The following is a 24,345-nucleotide window of genomic DNA, read 5'->3' as shown; positions in this document are numbered from 1 at the left end:
GCCTCTCCTAAGCTTCGGGGGGAATTTGGCACAACATCACCCCCTTTACCCCTCTAAGCCCAGCCCTATATGAGCCCTTACCACACATCACTGAAGATAAAGAGGAGGCACAGAAGATAATTGAAAGGGATCAGATCTTCCCACTGGAAGAACGGGCTCTAATAACAACTCTGCCCGATCCAAACTGAAACACCGAGTCTTGGAATAAGCTTGCCAGATTAGGGGGAAGTGTTCCTTCAAATTCTGAAGAAAGGCATGTCTTACGACCATCAAGCTGTATTGGCCCTAGGCATTTTGGTTGGAAACGCATACACAGACATAATGAAGTGGAGTATGGATTTACAGAACAGGAAGGGAAAGAAAGTAGCTTCAATCAACACTATAAAGGCAGCGGCCATAATCTATCCAATTCAGGCCATTCTCTGCTACACCTGTGGGAAGCCGGGGCACATAACACGGGACTGTGGGCACAAAAGGAAGTCCAAACTTTGTAACAACTGTAAAAAGACTGGCCACACTAAACCAGAATGCTGCCACCCTGGAGGGGGGAAGGCAGGACAGTGGCCGAGCAAGAGCACCCCCAGCACACAGGACACACACAACAGCATACAGTACAGCAGTTACTGTGACCCTGGTTCCCCTGGCAACCACATTCCAAAAGGGCCTCACTTTGATAAGGCTGGTACTAAACAACCAAATGTCTCATTTAGCTTGCTAGAAATAACTATCTGTATTAGTGATAATATATTTAATTGGCAATGGGTGGAGATACTGTGTAACTGTTGTAGACCATTGGCTTATGTGCCCATCTCATTTCCGCTGCTAGACCTATCAAATCACTTCTCCTCCGTCCATCTGCTACCTATATAATCTAATGTATGTTTTGGTTAAGTTAGTGCTCACTAGCTTAACCTCTGATGAGTACTCCACCAGCTGTATGAACCAATAAATCCTCTGCTTGCTTTCACCTGCACCCAGTGTGTCCAAGAAATTATTCCCTACAAGCATGTAGTGATGTTGCTGCCAATATTGATCTTTTGAACCTATTCAGAAATAGGAATGGCTAGAAAGCTTTTTAAAAAGGTCTGATTCCCTTTTAAAGGTACAGATTATTACTACTACTAATGCAACACCTATGTTCTTTGTATTTTAACCCTGCAATTCCAATTCGGAGCTAATATAATTTGGTAATCTTAATTTGTGATTTTTGTGAAATGTTAAAAATATAAAATTTTAATGAATGGTGTGATTTCTTTTATAAATGTATAAATTATCTTCAGATATGAGCCACTTTGAACAGTGTAGCTTATCAAAATTCTGAAATATTAATGTTTAAATGATTATATGTTGAACAGCTGCATCTATGGTACAGTAAGGGAGAATAGGAGCTTTACATTCCTTTTATAAGGATAGCCAAAAAGGAGTTTGAAGAAAAGCTAACCAAAAACTCAAAAAGTAATAAAATGTTTCAGTACATCAGAATTAGGAAGCATGCTAAACAGCCAATGGGGCCCCTGCATGATCGAGATGCTAAGGAGCACTCAAAGATGCTAAGGTCATGGCAGAGAAAATAAATGAATTATTTGCTTCAGTCTTCACAGCTGAGGATGTTAGGGAGATTCCCGTGCCTGAGCCATTCTTTTTAGGTGACAAATCTGAGAAACTATCCCAGATTGAGATGTAATTAGAGGAGATTTTGGAACAGAATGATAAACGTAACAGTAAAAAGTCACCGGGACCAGATGGCATTCCCCCAAGAGTTCTGAAAGAACTCAAATATGTAAGAACTGTGAATTCTTGTTTTAACTATCCTTTAAATCATTTTCTGTACCTAATGACTTGAAGATAGCTAATGTTACACCAATCTTTAAAAAGGGCTCTAGCGGTGATCCTGGCAACTACAGACCAGTAAGGCTAATGTCAGTACCAGGCAAAATTAGTTGAAACTATAATAAAGAATAGAATTGTCAGACACCTAGTTGAACATAATTTGTTGGGGACAAATCAACGTGGGTCTTTGTAATAGAGGTGTTAAATTTTGATTAATTGAATACAACTATTTGATTAGTTGATAATGGCGCCTTCACCTTTGAAGTGTAGCAACAGCCCCACCTGCAGAGAGCACGGGGCTTGTGGGGCATTCCCTCAATGTTGCTGTGCTCAGTGTGGCATTTCAAAGTGGCAGTGTCGTGTGCGGCCCGGGGTCAGCTGGGGACTCATCCACTGACCCCGGGCTCCATGCAACACTGCCACTTTGAAACGCTGCATGCAGCCTGGGTACTCCCCAGCTGGCCTGGGCTGCACGCGGTAGTTGAAAGTGACAGTGCTGCATGGAGCCCAGGATCTGACCCCGGGCTACGTGCAATGCTGCCGCATTGAAACACCCCCCCCCCCCCGCCCCAACATGGTGCCTCTTTCTGATAAAGACAGTGGAGGGCTGGCGGGTGGAACTGCTAGTCAACTAGTGTGTTGACTATCCAATAAACATTTGTTTATTGGATCGTTGACTACTCGACTAGTCATTCACATCCCTATTCTGTAAAGGGAAATCATGCCTTACTAATCTACTAAGAATTCTTTGAGGGGGGTCAACAAGCATGTAGAGAAGGGGGATCCAGTGGATATAGTGTACTTAGATTTCCAGAAAGCCTTTGACAAAGTCCCTCATCTAAGGTCCGCTCATGGATTGATAAGTGGTTAAAAATCAGGAAACAAAGGGTAGGAATAAGTGGTCAGAATGAAGAGAGGTAACTCTTAATGTCCCCCATGGGTCCATCTTGGGACCAGACCTATTTAACCTACTTAGAAATGATCTGGAGAAAGGGGTGAACAGTGAGGTGGCAAAATTTGCAGATGATACTAAACTGCTGAAGATAGTTAAGAACAAAGCAGACTGTGAAGAGTTTCAAAAGGATCTCACAAAATTAGGTGATACTGCAACAAAATTACAAATGAATTTTAATGTTGATGAATGCACAGTAATGCATACTGGAAAAAATAATCCCAACTACACATACAAAACAATGGGGACAAATTTACCTATAGCCATTCAAGAGAGAGATTTTGGAGTCAGGGTGGATAGTTACCTGAAAACATCCACTCAACATGCATCGACAGTCAAAAAAGCAAACAATGTTAGGAATAATTTAAAAAAGTGATAGAGAATAAGACAGAGAACATCTTATTGCTTCTCTGTAAATCAATGGTATGCCCACATCTTGAATACTGTGGTTACATTATCTCAAAAAAGATATATTGGCATTGGAAAAGGGTCAGAAAAGGGCAACAAAAATACACAGGGGTTTGGAATGAGTGTCGTATGAAGAGAGACTAAAAAGACTAGGATGTTTCAGCTTAGAAAAGAGGAGATGAAGGAGAATATGATAGAGGTCTGTAAAATCAAGACAGGTACAGAGAAAGTGAATAAGGAAATGTTATTGTTCCCATAACATAAGAACCCAGGGGTCACTAAATAAAATTAATAGATAGCAGGTTTAAAACAAACAAAAGGAAGTTTTTCTCCACACAGCGTGTGGTTGGGCTGTGGAACTCCTTGCCAGAGGATGTTGTGAAGACCAGGAGTTTAACAGGGCTCAAAAAAGAACTGGATACTAGAACTAGATACATCCATGGAGGATAGGTCCCTAGCCTATGTTTGTCAGAGTCTGGAAATGGATTACAGGAGAGGGATCACTTGATTCTCTGTTGTGTGTACTTCCTCTGGGGCATCTGGCCACTGTGAGCAGACAGTACACTGGGCTAGGTGGACCTTTGCTTTGACACAGTGCGGCTGTTCTTATGTTCTTCTTTGAGTGACGGCCCCGTGGGTGCTCCACTCTGTGTTGGGTCACCTCAGTGCCACAGATCGGGGTTTTCCGTAGCAGTTGCTGGTTGGCCTGAGCATGTGTATGAAGTACCTCATGCCATTTATGCCTCCTGCTTCACGTGTACGTTCCCACCCCCTTTCAGTTTCTTCATTGCCACCCTCGGTTGCAGATGGAGCTCGCGTTTCTCCTCACAGATTTTACCTCGGAGTCTTCAGTTAGTTAGTTGTTAGTATTGTTCGTTTAGCCTTAATAGTGTTCATCTAACAGAAAATTAATTAGTTGCAGTTTAAAAAACTAACAAACAAGCAAATGGAGCCGCAGGGCTCAGCAGTCTGTGGCTTGGCATAAAACAAAACAAGAAGAAAACCAAAAGAGCCTTATCCAAAGTGTAGGCAGAAGGTACCTCACCACTTCTGTCATGCCTGGTTCTCCAGGCTTTAAAAAGTGTGATAGCTGTTGTGAGCCTTTGCCCGCCTCCTATGGCCACTTGAACTGTATTCGTTGTCCTGGAGAGGCACACATTCCTCAAAAACGCCCTCACTGCAGCAAGCTGACTGTATGGGCTTGCTGAGATTCAAAGATGTGGCTCTGCATACTCCTTTTTGACAAGGTCCTGAGGGTGGGGATTCTTCTTCCCATTGTGAGCCTCCCAGAGCCAAGAAAAGATGGGCGAGCTCTCTAGCACTGAAGATAGAACTGAAGAGTGTCTCACTGATGCACTCCTTGCCAGCCTCTTCGTTGGCTCGTGTCACGACCAGCGATAATCGTGCCAGGTCTGGCACCATAATCAGCTTTTGTGCAAAATCTGCCAAATTGAAGTCAGCACCAGTGCCGACCGTGACCTTGGCAATGATGAAGTCGTGCGAGACAGACAATTCTTACTTTCTGTCTGCACCGCGGACCCAGAATAATCCACTGGTGCCAACAAAGGGTTGCTCAAAGTCTAACTGCACACCAACCACATCTGAGAGCACACAAATCTTCTTCTTCAAGTAGTGTCCACGAGGGTGCTCCACTGTAGGTGTTGGGCTCCTCCCGGCGCTGCAGATTGGAGATTCGCCAGCAGTGGTCCAGCCGGACCGTGCATGCATGCCAACCCTCGTGGCATTCGCGCCCTTTCTGTTGTGTGGTCTGGCTCCCGCCAGTTCCTCCTAACCGTCCTCAGTGGCAGACAGAGTGACCAGCTTCTCCTCAGACAATCTGAAGAGAGAGAAATAATTCATAGTTGTTAGTTATAGTTGTAGTTTTTGTTAAGTTAGCGGTTCAAGTTTATAGTTAGAATAGCTTGTAACTTTAAAAAAATTAATAATAATAAGCCTTATTATTCAAGAAGTGATCTACATGCTGGGAGGCTATGCCCACCTCAGACAGTCACTCCCGATGTATAAAGTGTTTAGGTGAGGGTCACATCCCTCAAAAATGTCCGCACTGCTCGACGCTGGCGGCCCAGGCAAAGTGGGACAGGAAAATGCAGCTCAAAATGCTCCTCTTCAGCAAGGCCATACAATCCGCTGGAAAAGATTCTACAGCAACAACTGAGCGAACAAATGCTCATAGAAAGAAAGCCTCGTCGCCTCACTCCCTGCCACCAACACAAGTGAGCACGGCAGACAGGCCGGGAACATTGGGGATGACTCTTAGCCGCCATCCCAACAGGCAGAAAGAGCCTTGTTAGGGAACGGGCAACAGAATCTTTTTCGGTGCCTAGATCTGAGTCAATACTGTCACCGAGAATGTTGCTGGCACCTCCAATGCCGGCACCATAATCTTTGATGGCTCTGGAGAGCACTTCAGCACCTACAGCTCCGGCACCGCACAATCCATCCCCAGCATTATCTTCACGGGAACCATCCCCGGAGCTGACAAAGGCGAGACCCAAGTCAAGAATTATTACTCCTCCTTTTGAGCCCAGAGCCTGCTCCTTTATCCCCAGAGCCGATCCGTTCCAGTGAAGTGCGGTGGCACTGCTTTACCAGTTGGTATCAGCATTCACCGCACTACTCCCCCTCCCCGCAACACTACTATTGACACCGATCATCATTTTTGCCTACGCATCTGTCAAGGCTTTTCCCCCACTCTGGCATGATAAATGCAGAAGTGGAGGCCCAAAAAGTACCCCAAAACCTTATTTTTCTAGGCTTTGGTATAAAACTTTCCCCCAGAATCTTAAAAACCTAGATTTTGGGGATAAAAATCCACTGCCACCACTCAAGTAATGATAAGAAAGCCAGGGGAGAGGTCACTTGGGAAATCTCAGCCCTACTGTAAAACCAGGACCCACAAAAAAAAAAATTAACCAATATCAGGTTAATAAAAAAGGGAGAGAACTTTTATTATCATCACAATACTCCTGTTACAAGTGTAATGACTTGATGGAAAAGTCACTAATTAATATACTCACGGGAGGACCCCCAACGGGCCAAGAGCTTAGTTACAAAGGAGAGGAAAATCCATTGCCAAATCATAAAACAATAAAACCTAACCAATTTATCTAAACTTTACCTACTTACAGATAGTGAAGAGTCTTTCCTTGGGGAGAGAGAAATGTCTATCCCCCTCAGTAGCTGGAGAGAAACTGCCTAGGGACAAAGGAGGGAAAAATCCAAAATTCCTTAGTCCCAGTTTGAAATTCCTACCTACATTTCTGTTGGCTGCTGGCTACCTGGTTAGGTAAGGGACATAGTTAACCCCTTAGTCCGCAGGCTGCTGGCTAACCCTCATGGTCATGACAGCATCCACGTGGCAGATTGTGGTCACCCAGGTCACCAACTCTTTCAACTTGCTCTTATTACCACCATGGGAGCAGGAGTAGGTACTCTCCAAGGTACTCCCCGACGAGATACCACTACTCTCGACGACATGAGCACAGATATGTGGTTCAATGTCCTTAGTCTGCGGAACAGGCTCAGTCATGCTAACTGCACTCTTGCCAGTCACAGGCGGTACATGACACTACTGCCTTGCCTACCTCCTCCGGTACAAGGCCTCCTATCCCCATGGATGATGCATCAGCTCCTATCCAGATTGCGCAAGCCTGAGACGATCAATTACCAGAGGACAAACCGCCCCAGGGAATCTCCCCGATGGATCAGTCCTCATTCTCCCCCGATGATGCGGTGTTCCTTGCCTACGGACAATGTCTGGCAGTTTTAGGAGTTGTTCAAACATGTGGCTGAGAGCTAGGAGGTGCAGCTTACTGAGGTGCAGCAGAAGCAACATCGCCTGCTGAAGAATTTGCAATGGTCCCAAAAAGCTAGGGTGGCTTTACTGCTCAATGAGGCCATACTTGAGGTTGCTGATGACATCTGGAAAACACCTGCATCCATGCTTGCTACTAACAAAAGAGTGGATAAGAAGTACTTTGTCCCCTTGAAAGGCATGGACTTGTTTACCCATCCACAGCCTAATTCGCTAGTGGTGGATGCAGCGCAGCAGAGGGCCAAAGTCCCTCAGTATAAAAACAGAGCTAATGATAAGGATAGCAAATGCTTAGACCAGCAAAACCACAGAGCGCCTAATCAACAAAATACCCTCAGCAGGTTTGATACATTGGTCGAGGGCCTGCAAACCATTCCTCTTCTACATCAACCAAGCAAATCATTGAGGCTGTTTCACCATCGACGGAGGTCTTACCAACACCAGTGGGCCTCAATTACCACCGATCGATGGGTTTTAGAGCTAGTGACATCCGGATATGCGATCCTCTTAACAGTGGTGCCCCCCCTTCCCCGTCCCTCTTCAGGGACCCCTCTCACGAGGCTCTCCTAAAGCAGGAGGTTCTACATCTCTTGACCATCGGGGCCATCGAGAGAGTGCCCAATCAGTTATGGGGCAGAGGGTTTTACTCCTTTTACTTCCTAACCCAGAAAAAATCAGGGGCTTGGAGAGCAGTCTTGGACATCCACCGGCTTAATCGCTACCTCCGCAAGAGTAGATTCAAGATGGTGACACTAGCGTCCATTATTCCAGCTCTTGATACCAGGGATTGGTTTGCGTCCCTCGACCTCCAGAACACTTATTTTCATGTGACTATCTATCCGGCTCTGACAATTTCTGAGTTTTGTACTAGGCAGAGATCACTTCCAATACAGGGTTCTACCCTTCGGTCTTTCCACAGCACCCAGGGTATTTTCAAAGACGTTGGCGGTAGTCAAGGCATTTCTGTGCCGACACAGTATCACCATATTCCCGTACTTGGATGATTGCTTGATCAAGGCCACCTCTTTTGACAAGGCATTACAGGCTATCAATATGAGAAGGTCAGTGTTTGAGGCCCTCAGTCTGATGATCAATTTTTCCAAATCCATGAAGACATCACAATAATCCCTCGAGTTTGTTGGCACTCGACTGGATTTCATGACGGCCAGGGCCTATCTTCTGCTGAACAGATTTCAGACCATTGAAGACCTTGTTCAAGTCCTTTCCATGAGTGCCAAGATTTCTATACTTACTTCTTTACAGCTCATGGGTCACATGGCGGCCTCCACATACGTCGTGGCACATACAAGGTTACACCTCAGATGCCTTTCGCATTGGATAGCTGCAATATATCGCCCAGGCAATTGCAACGTCTGCAGGATGGTGCCCGTTCCGGTTCCGGTAAAAGATTAGCTACAATGGTGGATCTCACCTGCCAGTATGCTTGTGGGCATTCCCTTCCATAGCACTCAGCCTACCGTGCAGATCCCGACGGACGCATCTCTGTTGGGTTGGGGGGCCCACATGCAGCATGCCAGAGCCCAAGGCCAATGAACCAACCAAGCTTATTAAGTTTGCAGATGTGATACCAAGCTGGGATGGGTTGCAAGTGCTTTGGAGAACAGGGTCATAATTGATTGTCACCATCCCTAATTGCCTAAGTGCACTTGCTATGCCGATATCTAAATCGTTAATGAAGATATTGAACAGAACCGGTCCCAAAACAGACCCCTGCAGAACCCCACTTGTTATACCTTTCCAGCAGTTTTGTGAACCGTTAATAACTACTCTGAGAACGATTAGCCAGTTATGCATCCACCTTATAGTAGCCCCATCTAAGTTGTATTTGCCTAGTTTATTGATAAGGATATCATGCGAGACCGTATCAAATGCCTTACTGAAGTCTAGGTATAACACGTCCACCGCCTCTCCCCTATCCACAAGACTCTATCCGACCAATATTCCAATTGTGTATTATCCCACCAAGTCTCTGTGATGCCAACGATGTCATAGTTGTATTTATTTATTAGCACTTCCCATTCTTCCTGTTTATTACCCGTACTTCTTGCATTTGTATATAGGCATCTAAGATACTGATTTGATCTTGCCTCCCAGTTCTGCCTTGTTTCTCCTTTCTCTCTGCTATTATAGCCCACACTCCCTCCCAGTTCCAACCCATCTCCCAAGTCTCCATGGTCTTCACTTACCCGTGGGCTTTGGTCACCTGTCCCCATTGAACCTAGTTTAAAGCCCTCCTCACTAGGTTAGCCACTCTGTAAGCTCAGAGTTTCACATTAATGAACCCGTAGTCCTCCCAACCTTCTACCATAAGCCACACTTGTCACCCAAGGAAGCTCAGCTGCATACGCTAATCTGTTGTGCCCTAGCATTCTATATTGATAGAACACAGAGCTTTCAAAAGTCCCAGTGTCTGCTGGTGTCAACTAGCCGCTACATGGTTACCCGACTTCACTTTCGTAAGGCACTATGCTAAGTGACTCTGCAGTTGCCTCCGTAGTACTGTCTACGGTGGGACATCTGTAACTCCAAAACCTGCCACCAAGATCCTGGCCACTGCTACGAAGTCACCTACACTGGCGCACCCATGGGGACACGCCTCGAAGAAGAAGAGGAAGTTACTCACCTTGTGCAGTAACGAGGGTTCTTGGAAACATGTGTCCCTGTGGGTGTTCCACGGCCCACCCTCCTCCCCTCTTCGGACTCTCTCTGTGACGTAGTGGGGGTACCTGGCTGGTTTCTATGCTGCTGGCTCTGGGGTAACCCCCACTGGCTGCCGTGGGTACCAGGACCCAGCAAAACAGTATGAGTCACTATGCAAACCAGTATGGCCAGACACCCCCCATGGAGAGGAACAAAGGAAGGTGGAATGCTGCCCTGGCTGGGGGGCAGGGCTGGAAGAGAGAGAGTTAGTTGCTGTCTGAGAGCATGGAGGAGACAGCCTAGGGAAAGGGGCTGGAGTTTAGGGGCCCAGTCTCCCCCATCTCAAGGGGGCCTGAGGCATCCTAGCTCAGCTCTGTGACCAGATTCCATCTGTGCTGTGCTGTATCCTGGAGAGGCAATAAACTTCCTCTATTCCACCGGCTGGTGCAGTCTGTTTGTGCCATTTTGGGGTGCAGGAGACGGGGGACCCCCAACCCGCCGTCACACTCTCCTTATGTTTTTTCAGATATTCTCCTTTTAGGAGGAGCTGGCAAGAGCCAGACCACGCAACAGAAATGGTGTGAACAGCATGAGCGTTGGCACACATGCGTGGTCCAGTTGGACCACTGCTGGTGAATCTGTGAAGGTATTTCAGAGGCTCCTTTCCTGTCTGCGGTCATTTTTCAAAGACTTTTTTTTCTCCCAAAAGAACCACATCTAGACTGCGGTTTCACTTTCGAAAAGCCCTTTTTTGAAAGAACCAGTGGCTGCCATTATGCAAATGAAGCATGGGAAATTCAAATCCCAGCTTCATTTGCAATTTTGATCTGTCTAATTTACATCCCTTTTTCAAAAGAGGGAAATAGTCTAGACAAGCCCTAATTGTTATATTGTGGGAATAAGTAAATAACTACTCCTTCGGGTAGTGTTCCCGTGGGTGTTCCACTGTGGGTGTCGGGCTTGTTCCGGCACCGCAGATTGGAGATCTTTTAGCAGTCGTTTGCTGGACCATGCATGCGCGTTGGCCATCTCACTGTTTTTTGTGCAGTTTTTGGTTCTGCAGTCCAGCTCCGGCCAGTTCCTCCTAACTGTCTTCTGGCAAAGATGGAAAGAGCTCCCTCTCGTGTTAATCCTGTCAGGAATTGAGAGAGGAGAAAATTGTATATAGTTAGCTATTTATAGTTATTAATCCATAGTTAGTTATCCATAACTTAGTTCGTGCGTTCAAAAAAAAATTAGATCACTCATGCCAGGATCACTAGGATTTAAGAAGTGTGCAACATGCTGCAAGCTCAAAGCAGACGGCTTGGGCAAGATGTGATCGGGAGATGTGGCTCAAAATGCTTTTATTTGATAAAGCACTTCAGCTGCAGACAGATTCTTCAACTTCACCTTAGCTGCTCCCGACAACAGTGTGTCGACCTTCTCCGAAGGCAACGCGCACAAGGAAAAGGCTTTCCCCATCCTGCTTGTTACCATCAACCCGAGTGAGTATGGGAGACAAGCTGGGCACCTCCAGATTGGTGGTGGCCTGCAGGCTGGACAAGGAAAAACAGGTGCACAGTACATCAGCACCAAGTCCTGCGGTACGTACTGCACCGTGGCCCAAATCAGTACCGATGCCGGCACCTACTCCTGAACCGGCATCGGCATCACCAACTTCAGCATCAGTCCCGCATGTATAGGCACCGAGCCCACTGACCACATCGGCACCACAGCTCACATTGGTGTAGTCAGCACCGACTCCGCCGGCAGCGATGTCATACCCAGCACTGGCACGTCATTCTGCCACAGCACTGTCATCCCGTGCATATTCTTATGCAATATTGACACCTAGGTTGACGCCCCAGACATTTCCCATACATCATTCCCCGGCACCCACACCATCACCAAACCCGAAACAGGAGACTTTCTCCTCTGAACTGCCTTCACCATCTCCAGCACTATTGACTCAGTCAGCTCATTTTACATCCAGGGCTCGACGATTTTCACCTAGTGTTTCTCCTCCCCTGAGAAACCGTCACCATCATCAGTCACTTTCTCCATCAAATTCATGAGGCAGATCAAGATCTCCCAGGTGTCCCTCATATTTCAGGAGCTCCAGTTACAGGGATGCCCATAGAAATGCATACTGTCACTGGCAGTCACCTTACTATGACGACTGCTGGCACTGACATGGTAGTCACCGGGAACAATATTCCCACTCACCATCCCATTCAAGGCGCATCTCACCCTCTTCTGCTCGTGCATATACTACTCATGACAAAAGCAGATCTCTGTTGCCACCTACAGGTAGACCACCTACGCGCACCAGCCTATTGTTGCGGAAACGCATCTATCAGGTGCAGAGGGATCACAACACCAATCCCCAATGGACATGACTTCTTCTTTGGCTGATGATGCCATCTTTATAGGGGATACTTTGCCCACAGATGACTTGAAGTACTTTCAGGAGCTGTTCAGAAGGATTGCTGACAGCCAAAACGTACAATTAGCGGAGGTCCAGCAGAAATAACATCATCTGCTTAGAAATCTACACCTGTCCAGTTCATCCAAAGTGGCTCTCCCACTGGACGAGACAATACTTCAGGTAACCAACGATATCTGGCAAGCTCACGCCTCAATGCCTCTGATGAATAAAAGAGCTGACAATTTATTTTGTGCCAGCGAAAGGGATAGAATTTTTATTTAACGATCCTCACAGCCCAACAACGAAAGGCCAAGGCACGCCACTGGGGATAAAGACAGTAAACGTTTGGATCTCCTAGGGAGAAAGGTATTTTCGTCGGCCACTTTAACACTTCGTATGGCTAATTACGCCGCGCTGTTACCAACCATAATTTCGATAATGATGCTAAACTGGTTCCTCTCATCCAACACCTTCCTGAGAGTAAATGACAGGTTCTTAAGGCGATCATCCAGGAGGGATACATGGCCTCCTGTTCGGCACTTCATGTCACGCTTGATGCAGCGGCCCGAACCACAGCTACATCCATGGTCATGTGTAGGGCCTCATGGCTCCACATGGCAGCGGTACTGAAAGACCTGCAATCCAAGGTGGAGGACTTGCCCTTTGATAGACAAGCCCTTTTTGCTGACAAAACCAATCAAGTGCTCCACTCTGGCAAAGATTCGCGCAGGACACTAAGAACCTTAGGGACGTATACACCCCTGTATTGGCATTGAAAATATACACCTAACCAAAGACAAAGACCCTTTTATATATGCGACACCACAAGCATGCCAGTATGAGCACTAGCGACCCAAACAACTCTTACAGAGATGAAGACCACAAAATACCAGATCAGCAAACCAACAGACTGCAAGCAGCAAGTTTGACATGTACATTGAGGGATTGCAAACCATTCAAATATCGACTGCCCCAAATGCCAACACTGCGCTCTTCCATCATTGCTTAAGGCCCTTTCAACATCCCTGGGCCGCAATAACAACAGATTGATGGGTCATGTAGCTAATAACATCAGGCTACGTAATTCCTTTCACGTCTCGTCCCCCTCCTTACCCTTCTCCTCCCGTCCCTCTTCAGGGACCCATCTCACGAGTTCCCCCTCAAATAGATGGTGGCTCATTTACTCGATATTGGAGCAATAGAGAGGGTCCCAGAGACCTTCGAGGGGAAGTGGTTTTACTCCCACTATTTCCTAACTCAGAAAAAATCTGGGGGCTCGAAACCAGTATTGATACCTCTGCAAGCAGCATTTCAAGATGGTGATCTTAGCAACCATCATCCTGGCACTCGAAAAGGGTGACTGGTTTGCATCCTTGGATTTACAAGATGCCTATTTCCATGTGACCATTCACCCGTCTCACAGGTGATTCCTCCGGTTCCTGGTAGGTTCCGATCACTACCAATACAAGGTCCTGCCATTTGGACTTTTGTCAGCTTCCAGGGTTTTTCTCCAAAACACTAGCAGTGGTAGCAGCCTTTCTGCATCAACGAGGGATCATCATTTTTTCCTATCTGGATGATTGTCTTCTCAAAGCTTCGTTTTTTGATGAAGCATTACGTGCCATCAATATGACGAGAACTCTGTTCAACACTTTGGTTCTCATAATGAATATCCTGAAGTCGCCCCTCACACTACAGCAATCCATAGAATTTATAGGCGCCCGCCTCGATTTGACTACAGTATGTGCTTCTCTGCCCACCTCCAGGTTTCACGCTATTCAAGACCTCATAGAAATTCTTAGTACCAGTCCCAGGGTTTCCATACTTAGCTGCCTACACCTTCTGGGACATATGGCAGTGACAACGTATGTCGTAGTCAACGCAATATTACATTTCTGATGTCTTCAGCACTGGATATCCATGATGTATGCACCTCACAGACATGTCATGCCCAGAATGGTAGTGGTACCAGGTATGGTCAAACAATCCTTGACGTGGCGGACCATCTCCCACTATATGTTGGCAGGTATGCCTTTCCACCAGCCCCAACCAACCATGCCGATTATAACCGATGCATCTCTACTCGGCTGTGGGGCCCACATGCAAGACAAACAAGTTCAAGGTCATTGGTCTGCCCACGAATCTCTCTATCACATAAACTTTCTCTAGTTAAGAGCTGTTGCCAAAGCCTGCGCACACTTTCTCCCTCTTATCTGCGTCTGGGTGGTGCGTATCTTCATAGACAATGTGACAACAGCATATTTCATAAACAGACAGCGAGGAGCCCGTTTCCCGCTTCCTATGCATGGAATCCATATGCTTGTGGAACTGGTACAACCAACACAATGTGACAATCACAGTGGCCTACCTCCCTGGGAAGGACAATATCACAGCAGATTCCCTCAGCAGGCACTTTGCCCAGCATAAATGGGATCTACACCCAGAGGTATATAAAATCATGACTGGTGTGGAGAGGATAAATAAGGAAATGGTGTTTACTCCTTCACATAACACAAAAACTAGTTGGTCACCAAATGAAACTTATAGGCAGCAAGTTAGAACAAACAAAAAGCAATATTTCATCATACAGCACACAGTTAACCAATTGAACTGTTTGCCAGAAGATGTTCTGAAGAGTAAAGATAGAGTTCAAAAAAGAATTACATGAATTCATGGAGGATAGATCCATCAATGGCTATTTGCCAGGGCGGTTAGGGATGGTGACCTAGTCTCTGTTTGCCAGAAGCTGGGAATGGGTGACACTAGATGGATCACTTGATGATTACTTTGTGTTTTATGGTGTTATTGCTAATTCTTGGAAATGAATTTTCAAATTGATAATTTAACACTGGCTGCTGTAATGAATGATTTAGTTAACTTGCTTGTGTGGTTTTAATTTCTTTCTGGGTAGCCTGAAACAATACTCTCAAGTGACTATTAACTGTCTGATACTGCATAGTATCTTCAGGTGCTCACAGGTTTTTAGCTGTAATGGGATTACCATGTGTTTTGGCTTTACAAAAAGATAATCCTAATACAACTTTTTTAGATTTTTAAGCAACTATAGTATCTACTATTTTGACACTTCCTTACTATACTTTAAAATACAGTAGACTTCCGATAATCCGGCACCCTTGGGACCCACGTGGTGCCGGATTATCAGAAATGCCAGACTATCAGGAGGTACTCTGGCAGGGGCGGGTCTCGTCGGAGGGGAAGCAGGGGAGGGGGCGGGTGTGTGCCAAACCCTCCCTCCATCTGCAGGGAGGCAGAGCCTGCGAGCGGTGGAAGAGGAGAGGCGGTGACAGGCAGGCAGCCGCATTCAGGATGTTCTGGTCAGTTACAGTCACTCCAGCTGGATCCACAGCCGACACACAGTTAATGTAATTTTCCTCTCTACTGCCGGGAGGAGGGGGAGCAGGGGAAGGTAGGGGTCAGTGGGAGAGGGGGAGGGGGAGGAGAAGGGGGCGAGGGTGTGCCAAAGCAGCCGCATTCAGGATGTTCTGGTCAGTTACAGTCACTCCGGCTGGATCCACAGCCGACACGCAGTTAATGTAATTTTCCTCTCTACTGCCGGGAGGAGGGGGGGCAGGGGAAGGTAGGGGTCAGTGGGAGAGGGGGAGGGCGAGGAGAAGGGGGCGAGGGTGTGCCAAAGCAGCCGCATTCAGGATGTTCTGGTCAGTTACAGTCACTCCGGCTGGATCCACAGCCGACGCGCAGTTAATGTAATTTTCCTCTCTACTGCCGGGGGGGTGGGGTGGGGGGGGGGAGGCAGGGGAAGGTAGGGGTCGGTGGGAGAGGGGGAGGGGGAGAGGAGGGGGAGGGGTTGAGTTAAAGTACATTACCTGCATGTGGGCTGTGGATCCAGCCCGAGTGATTGTAACTGACCAGGACGTCCTGAATGCGGCTGCTTTGGCACACCCTCGCCCCCTCCTCTCCCCCCTCCCCCTCTCCCACCGACCCCTACCTTCCCCTGCCCCCCACCCCCCCGGCAGTAGAGAGGAAAGTTACATTAACTGCGTGTCGGCTGTGGATCCAGCCGCAGTTAATCAATTACTTTAACAACTTGAAGCAGCTGCCGGAGCACTTCCGGGTTGCAGTTGGTGCCGGACCATCAGGCATACCGGACCACTGGATGCCGGACCACCGGAGTTTTACTGTAGTTTTTTCTGTGGCTAGACAGTGTGACATCATCATCATTAGAAAAGAGAAGATTGAGGGGGGACATGTTAGCTATTTTCAGGTATCTAAAAGGGTGTCATAAGGAGGAGGGAGAAAACTTGTTCATCTTGGCCTCTGAGGATAGAACAAGAAGCAATGGGCTTAAACCTACAGCAAGGGAGGTTTAGGTTGGACATTAGGAAAAAGTTCCTAACTGTCAGGGTGGTCAAACACTAGAAGAAATTGCCCAGGGTGGTTGTGGAATCTCCATCTCTGGAGATATTTAAGAGAATGTCTTATCAGGGATGATCCAGACTGTATTTGGTCCTGCCGTGAGGGCAGGGGACTGGACTTGATGACCTCTCGAGTTCCCTTCCAGTCCTAGTATTCTATGATTCTATGATCACGTCACTATGTTCCACAGGAACATGCCCTACCCACCCCTAGCTCCCAAATGGAAGGCTGGGGCTGCCTACTGCCCCTGCCCTCCTCTTCCCAATAACAGAGGGAAAGCTGGGCAGAGCAGCTCAGATGCAGGCCCTTCCGGTGCACAGCAGGGGAGAGCCGGGCCTGGCACACGATGCCACCTGACTGCTGGAGTAAGTTAGGCCACAGTGGAGAGTGGGGATGGACAAGGCTTGGGGGGCGGGGAGGGGAGGAGACAAGTGGGCCCTGCTTGGCAGCAGCAGGAGGAAAAAAAGAACAAGGTGGCACTGGTGGGTGGACAAGGGTAGGGAGAAGGGTCCCAGGCTGGTGCAGCCATAGCCTGGCCCTTCCCGGTTGCTGGTGGGGCAAGGCTGGGGAGTAGCCAGGGTTGGCTTTGTGAGGATTGGGTGAGGGGGCATGTGGGATCCCAGAGCCTTGCAGAGGATTGGGTGTGGGGGGTGTGTGGGACATGTGCGGCATCACTGGGGGAAAGGGGAGCACATGGGAACTGCGTAGCCTTGCCCCTTTACGGTGGAAGGAGAGAGTTGGGCCAGCCTCGGTCCCACCCAACACAAGGAACCCTCCCCCTCCATGGCCAGAGTGAGGGATCTGGGCCAGCCTGCCCCTTCCCCTTCCCCTAGTTAGACCAGCCCACCTTCCCCTAGCAACTGGAGAGGGGAGAGCCAGGCCAGCCTCGGTCTGGCCCAGCCACCTCTCCCCTCGGCAGACAGGGAGAGCCAGGGCTGCTATGCCTAGACCTGGGCCTCTCTGACAGTAAGCTGGGGCTGCTTTCCCCAGGAGAGGGCAGTTGGGAAGCGCAGCAAACAGGATGCACCACCTCCTAGTTTTTTTAAGTGTTTTGTCATATTTTCATTGGAAATAGACCTTGCTGAAGCTTTTGTCATAAGGAATTTAGGTAGTTTTATTTTGCATGTTTGTCATGATGGAGAGAAGTAACATTAGTTCTTACTAAGCTTTCATTGTAATTAGGTAAAACATATACACACACATGCTATTGTAAGAGTGTTAAGTTTGGGAAACTCAAAATGATTGGTTTGTAGTGCTTCTTATGGACACATGACTGATTCATATTAGACAAATGTACTTTATTATTGCTTCAGTGCATGGTGGTATCTAACAAATGGATTCGCTGGTTAAAGGGCATAGGGAGTTGGTTAAATGATCAAGTGGTGAAGGTGGAGAAGTGCTTAATTATTTTTCTGTAAATGTGGATGTAAGTAGGTGAATGAAAGACAGGTTTCATGACAAGAAAAGTTTATCATCTAAGTAAGTGATTAAAACTTGGGAGGAAGGGAGGATAAGGATAATGTCAAGAAGATAACATGTTTATTTTGTTTTTTACATATTACTGAAGGCTTAGAATACCTTCTAGAATGCATGCAGAAGATATTTATCTGCTTGAAAGGCTAAAATTTGTAGTTTGCATGGGAAAAAAATTTAGATTGAGAAGATGATAGCTAGAATGGTTATCCTTCCAGTATATTTTAATCTGAAAATGTTTAACATTAAATGGACACCATGAATTTCAAATCTTCCAAGTTAGGGGAAAAAAAAGTAGCTTACTACCGTTCCAGTTTTTGAATCTCACTGTTTGTTTTTGTGTTATGATCATTTTCCTAATTTAAAAATACTTTTTCAATCCTTTTTTGTTGTATGGAAGATTTCACAAATGAAAAGGGTAAAACTGACTTCATGCAGTGGTGACTGTGAAATTAACTTACATGCAAATTGCTATCTTACACACAAAATAAATTGGTCTTTGGTTCTAGGAATTTTAGAAAGTGCTTGTAACAGTAGTAGATAAAACATTTAGATATAATTCTTAAGTTGATGGCATTCCTTTAAATCTTTGATCTCTGGACAGTGGAATTGGCACTATAGCATGACTACTCTATATACCCCATTAATTTTTCTAAAAATTCTTTACTATGTGTAAACATGAATATGGGGTCAGTCTTTAAAATGCTATTTTTGTATATTCTACAGAAATATCGCTATCAGGATGACAGTATACCTCCACAAGAGCATAGCTCTTCGCACCTTACCAGTGAGGTGACTGGTCCAGAGCTGGTTCATGTATCAGAGAAGAACCTATCACAGATTGAGACTATACATGGATTTGTTTCCCATTCTCACATTTCACCAGTAAAGGTAGGGATTTTTAAAAAAATGTGAACTATTTATAATAGGCGTTTGAAAGAATGAATGATAGCTTTAACAGACTTATGGTATTTTGGAAAACCTGTTTTTCTGCGTCGAGTGATTGCTCATGTCCATTCCACATTAGGTGTGCACATGTAGCACACCTTAGCAATACCTTTTGGGCCAACAGGGGAGCTCCCTGGAGTGGTGCCAGTATACCGGCCAATATATACCCCTGCTGGCCCTCCACCCGCTCAGTTCCTTCTTACCACCCCGATGGTTGTTGGAACGTGCTTTTGCTCTTGCTTAGCAAGCGCCCTTTATCAGTTACTTAGTGTTACAGTTCTCCCTTCTAGTTCTAGTTACCTTATCAGTTTTTATGTAGTTGTTAAGTGATGTTACCTGGTGCTAAGGACCCACCAGGGTTCTTGCTCCACACGACCAGCATGTGCGGTGGGGCATGCCTAGGCCTCTAGGCTTCAAGCGTTGTAAGAAGTGATAGAGGCCTGTTCCCTGCTGCGATCCACACTTCGCCTGTCTTAAGTGGGCGAGGCCCACTTGTCCGAGGCCTGCAAAATCTGTAAGGCATTTAAACTACACACAAAGTGGGAGAGAGAGTCGGGCTTCAAGATTATTGTGATGGAGGCGGCTTTATGGCCGGTACTGGCATCTGACCCGGCACCGACAACTCTGGCCTCGGTGCGGGAGGCATTGCGACATTCACACTCCTCTCTGGCACCATGCAGACCTTGGCACTGGTCGCAATCTCCGGTGCCTCAGAAGAAGAGGAGGTCTAGTGGGGTAGGTCACCCCCATGGCGTCTGCACACTCAAGTGGGGCATGCCGGACCATTTAGTGCTGAGCCCAGACCATCTTGGTTAGACAAACGACTTTCTTTGCAGGAGGACCCCAGCCCAATGTGGGACTTCCTGGAGTCTTCTACCCTGGAGGCTTTCAAGGCATCCAGGGACTTGATTGAGCTGTCCCCTTCTACTTCAGCACCGGGCCCCGACAAAGATCAGGACCATGGTCAGCACCGAACGGTGGTCAGGGTGCACAGCGCCCCGGCACAGGAGTCGAGGAAACGCTACTCTGCCTCACATGCAGCCCTGGCACCGGGCATGACAGTGCCCACAGTACCGGCACTGGTGGCAACTTCAACCCTGGCCTGTGACTTGGCATCATAGCCGGCACAAGGGCAGGGCCCCCGAGCAGCACTGAGTGCAGCACCAGATTCCATGGGCACTGCTCCCACTCAGGGCTCATCAGGCCCGGGGTTGGCCATGCCTCCTTCTCCCCCTCTTTGGCACCGGGGCAAGCTGGAGTCGATGGCCCAGCACACCCCAGCAGCAAGGTCACTGGCTGTGTCCGCCTCAGCTTCACCCTGGTCAGCCTTGGAGTACTCGACTGACTAGGAAGCAGAGTCCACATGGTCATCTAGGGGATCCAGATCCCAGTCTCAGCACCGGTCCTATTTCATAGAATCATATAGCTGGAAGAGACCTCAGAAGGTCATCAAGTCCAGCCCCCTGCTCTAGGCAGGACCCAATCCCAACTAAATCAATCCGGCCAGGGCTTTGTCAAGCCGAGACTTAAACACCTCTAGGGGTGGAGACTCCACTACTTCTGTAGGTAACCCATTCCAGTGCTTCACTAACCTCCTAGTGAAATAGTTTTTCCTAATATCCAACCTGGACCTCTCCCACCACAACTTGAGACCATTGCTCCTTGTTCTGCCATCTGCCACTACTGAGAACAGCCTTTCTCCATCCTTTTTGGAACCTCCCTTCAGGAAGTTGAAGGCTGCTATCAAATCCCCCCTCACTCTTCGCTTCTGCAGACTAAATAGACCCAACTCCCTCAGCCTTTCCTCATAGGTCATGTGCTCCAGCCCCCTAATCATTTTGGTTGCCTTCTTCTGGACCCTCTCCAATGTATCCACATCCTTTTTGTAGTGGGGGCCCCAGAACTGGACACAATAATCCAGATGTGGCCTCACCAGAGCCGAATAAAGGGGAATAATGACATCTCTGGATCTGCTGGCAGTGCTCCTCTTAATGCAACCTAATATGCCATTAGCCGTCTTGACTACAAGATCACACTGTTGGTTCATATCCAACTTCTTATCCACTGTAACCCCCAGGTCCTTTTCTGCAGAACTACTACATAGCTAGTTGGTCCCCAGCCTGTAACAGTGCTTGGGATTCTTCCATCCCAAGTGCAAGACTCTGCACTTGTCCTTGTTGAACCTCATCAGATTTCTTGTGGCCCAATCCTCCAATTTGTCTAAGTCACTCTGGACTGTATCTCTGCCCTCAAGCGTATCTACCTCTCCCCCTAGCTTAGTGTCATCTGCAAACTTACTAAGGGTGCAATCCATCCCCTCATCTAGGTCATTAATAAAGATATTGAACAAAGCCGGTCCTAGAACCGAACCTTGGGGCACTCTGCTAGAAACCGACCGCCATCCTGACATCAAGCCATTGATCACTACGTGCTGGGCCCGGCCTTCTAGCCATCTTTCTGTCCATCTTACTGTCCATTTATCCAATCCACATTGCCTTAACTTGCTGGCAAGAATATTGTGGGAGACCATATCAAAAGCCTTGCTAAAGTCAAGATATATCACATCCACTGACTTTACCATGTCCGCAGAACCAGTTACTTCATCATAGAAGCTAATCAGATTGGTCAGGCATGACTTTCCCTTTGTGAATCCGTGCTGACTATTCCTAATCACTTTCCTTTGTTTCAAGTGCCTCAAAATGGATTCCTTAGGGATCCCTTTCATAATTTTTCCAGGAACCGAGGTAAGACTGACCGGTCTATTGTTCCGTGGATCGTCGTCCTTCCCTTTTTTGAAGATGAGCACTACATTTGCCTTTTTCCAATCATCCGGAATTTCTCCCATCCGCCACGACTTTTGAAAGATAATGGCCAAAGGCTCCTCAATGACATTTGCCAACTCCTTCCATACCCTCGGATGCATTAAGTCCGGACCCATGGATTTGTGTACGTTTAGCTTTTCTAAATAGTTCCTAGCCTGCTGATGTTCAGAATGCGCAGTCTTTTCCTATCCAACTGCAGGCTACAGTAAGCTTCCTTTGTTACATGAAAACGCTGGAGTCGCTGATTATGATCAGAGGAGCACTTTGTCCTCACAACACTCCTCTCCTATTACATCTGGTCATTTTCACCATTACTGAGATGGACCATATCACCCACAGTAGTATCCTGACTGGCTATCAGACCTCCCTATTATCAGATCTGTTACCCACCCCAGTGGGCCCCATGTGAGTATTGGAGACCCTGCAGATGCCATTCTACGGGCCCATCTGCATCACCAGAGAGGGTTCCAGCAGCCTCTCCATCCTACACCCTTCTGAATACTTTGGAAGATGACGAGGAGGGTTAAATTCTTGACGAGCCCATTAGTACACAAGCCCGGCAGCTTCCCTCAGGGGACAGTTCAATCTTATCTCCCGATGAGGCAGTAATACCTGAGGGATACCCCTTCTACTGATGAACTGAAACAATTTCAGGAACTTTTTAAAAGAGTGGCCACTACTCAGGAAGTTCAGTTCTAGGAGATAAAGGAGAAAGAGCAGTGTCTCCTAAACTACATCCATCCCCCTTCTCAGGGAAGGATTGTGTTATCAATTGACGAAGCAATAATGCAGATATAAGATGTCATTTGGCAGACAGCTGCCTCCACCCACCAACTTGCAGAAAGTCTGACAGGAAATATTTCCCCAAGGAGTTGGCCGTTCTGTTCTCCCGCCCCTAGCCATACTCTTTTGTAGTGGATGCAGTGAATCAATGCTCGAAAGCTCCTCAACTTAGGTTAGCAACCAATGACAAAAACATAAAAAAACTAGACCTATTTGGGGAAAAAAATTCCTACGCCACCCTGCAGTTCAGAATTGCGAATGTCTCTGCATTGCTAGCCAATCACCACTTTCATAATTACTCCAAGCTTGCCGAGCTGATAAGGCACCTGCCCGACCCTGAGAACCATCCTCAGCGCAGTAATTCCCAAGGGGCACACCATCGCCCACACAGCACTACTATCAGCAATACATGTAGCTCACAGAGTGATGATGAGGAGAGCCTCCTGGTTGCAAGCACCAAGTATGCCCAGCGAGCTTCAAGCAAAAGTGGAGGATCTCCCTTTTATAAACAAAAGCTGTTGCTGCTAACATGGATGAGATTCTGCATATCAGTAAAAACTCTCGCTCCACTCTTTGCACTCTCAGCATGTACACACCACGATAGCAGCAAAAGAGAGATACAACATACAACAGGAACAAAGACAAAGGGTATGTCTACTCTACCCCGCTAGTTCTAACTAGCGGGGTAATGTAGGCATACCGCACTTGCAAATGAAGCCCAGGATTTGAATTTCCCGGGCTTCATTTGCATAAGCGGGGAGCCGCCATTTTTAAAACCCCGCTGGTTCGAACCCCGTGCAGCGCGGCTACACGGGGCTCGAACTAGGTAGTTTGGACTAGGCTTCCTATTCCGAACTACCGGTACACCTCATAAGCTCACCCCATGCTCTAAAAGGGCAAGAGACCTACAAGGAAGATTATTGTTTTTGGGCAGCAACATGGCTGAGTCACAACCTCGTTCACCCTGCTACCCCCCAGATATGACCCTCTTGGGGAAGAGGGCAGGAGGAGCACTCCCTTGCAGGGATGTGCCAGAGAGAGGAGTGGAGCATGAAATGCTCCCGGTCCCCTCCTGAGCCTCAGCCTCTAAATGACAGAAATGTAAAGGAGTCTGATAAGACCATGAATAGGTAGAACTCTCAAAAGCAGGACTAGGGACCCGGCTTAAAGAAAAGCCATGACTCTAAAATGGAGCAAGGAGCAGTCGCTAGCCATGTTTCACTCTCTCCCCATAGGAAAGCAGCACCAGTGGAGAGCACAGTACTGTGGAGCAGCAAGCTGCAGAGCAGTGGAATGCCGTTTTTGAGCAAATTCTTGATACCGTTGGTACTGGTGCTTTTTAAAGCGCTGATGGTACAGACGCAGCCTGCTGTAAGGAAGTACACAGCACTTCTCCCCCTTCCCCCATACTCCAGTACTGAGCCTCATAACAGAAGTGGAACTCTCAGTGGCATCGGTACCATGCTTCCCACTGTTCACTACCAATGGCATACCATGCTCCCAATGTTCACTGTTTTCCTCAACACCAGCGTCACAAACATCCGCCAGATTCAGTGAGGACAAGGAGGAACAGTCAAAGGGCCAGCACAGAGTCTCCCCACAAGTGGAAATGCAGTAGCAGCAAATGCAGATGGCAGATAGCACAGTGGATTCCTCCACCAATTCCACCTCAGTGGGCCTATTGGGACCCTTGGGCAACTTCTCAAACCCAGTAGTTTCAACACAATATGCAGGTCCCAGGGACACAGTCAGCTGATGTGAACATCCAAAAGCGAGCTGACTGGGATCAAACTGACTATGACAGTGAGTCATCTATGGAGGTGTCAAC

At 47.3% G+C, this 24,345-nt stretch overlaps 1 protein-coding gene across 10 annotated transcripts in view; it reads left to right on the top strand.

Annotated features, from left to right (window-relative positions):
* Nucleotides 1-24,345, top strand: part of DLG1 (discs large MAGUK scaffold protein 1) — a 360,352-nt gene that overhangs the window by 82,065 nt on the left and 253,942 nt on the right. For all 10 annotated transcript variants that reach the window (XM_075938333.2, XM_075938331.2, XM_075938327.2 and 7 more), the window contains exon 4: nt 18,691-18,855. In XM_075938333.2, coding sequence (XP_075794448.1) covers nt 18,691-18,855 — 165 coding nt within the window. The remainder of the gene's footprint in view (nt 1-18,690; nt 18,856-24,345) is intronic.

This window comes from Pelodiscus sinensis, chromosome 10 (assembly GCF_052426305.1).
Source record: "Pelodiscus sinensis isolate ZL-2025 chromosome 10, ASM5242630v1, whole genome shotgun sequence".
Lineage (NCBI taxonomy): Eukaryota > Metazoa > Chordata > Testudines > Trionychidae > Pelodiscus > Pelodiscus sinensis.
Note: the sequence above shows the minus strand (reverse complement) of the source record. Positions and strands in the feature narration are given on the sequence as shown.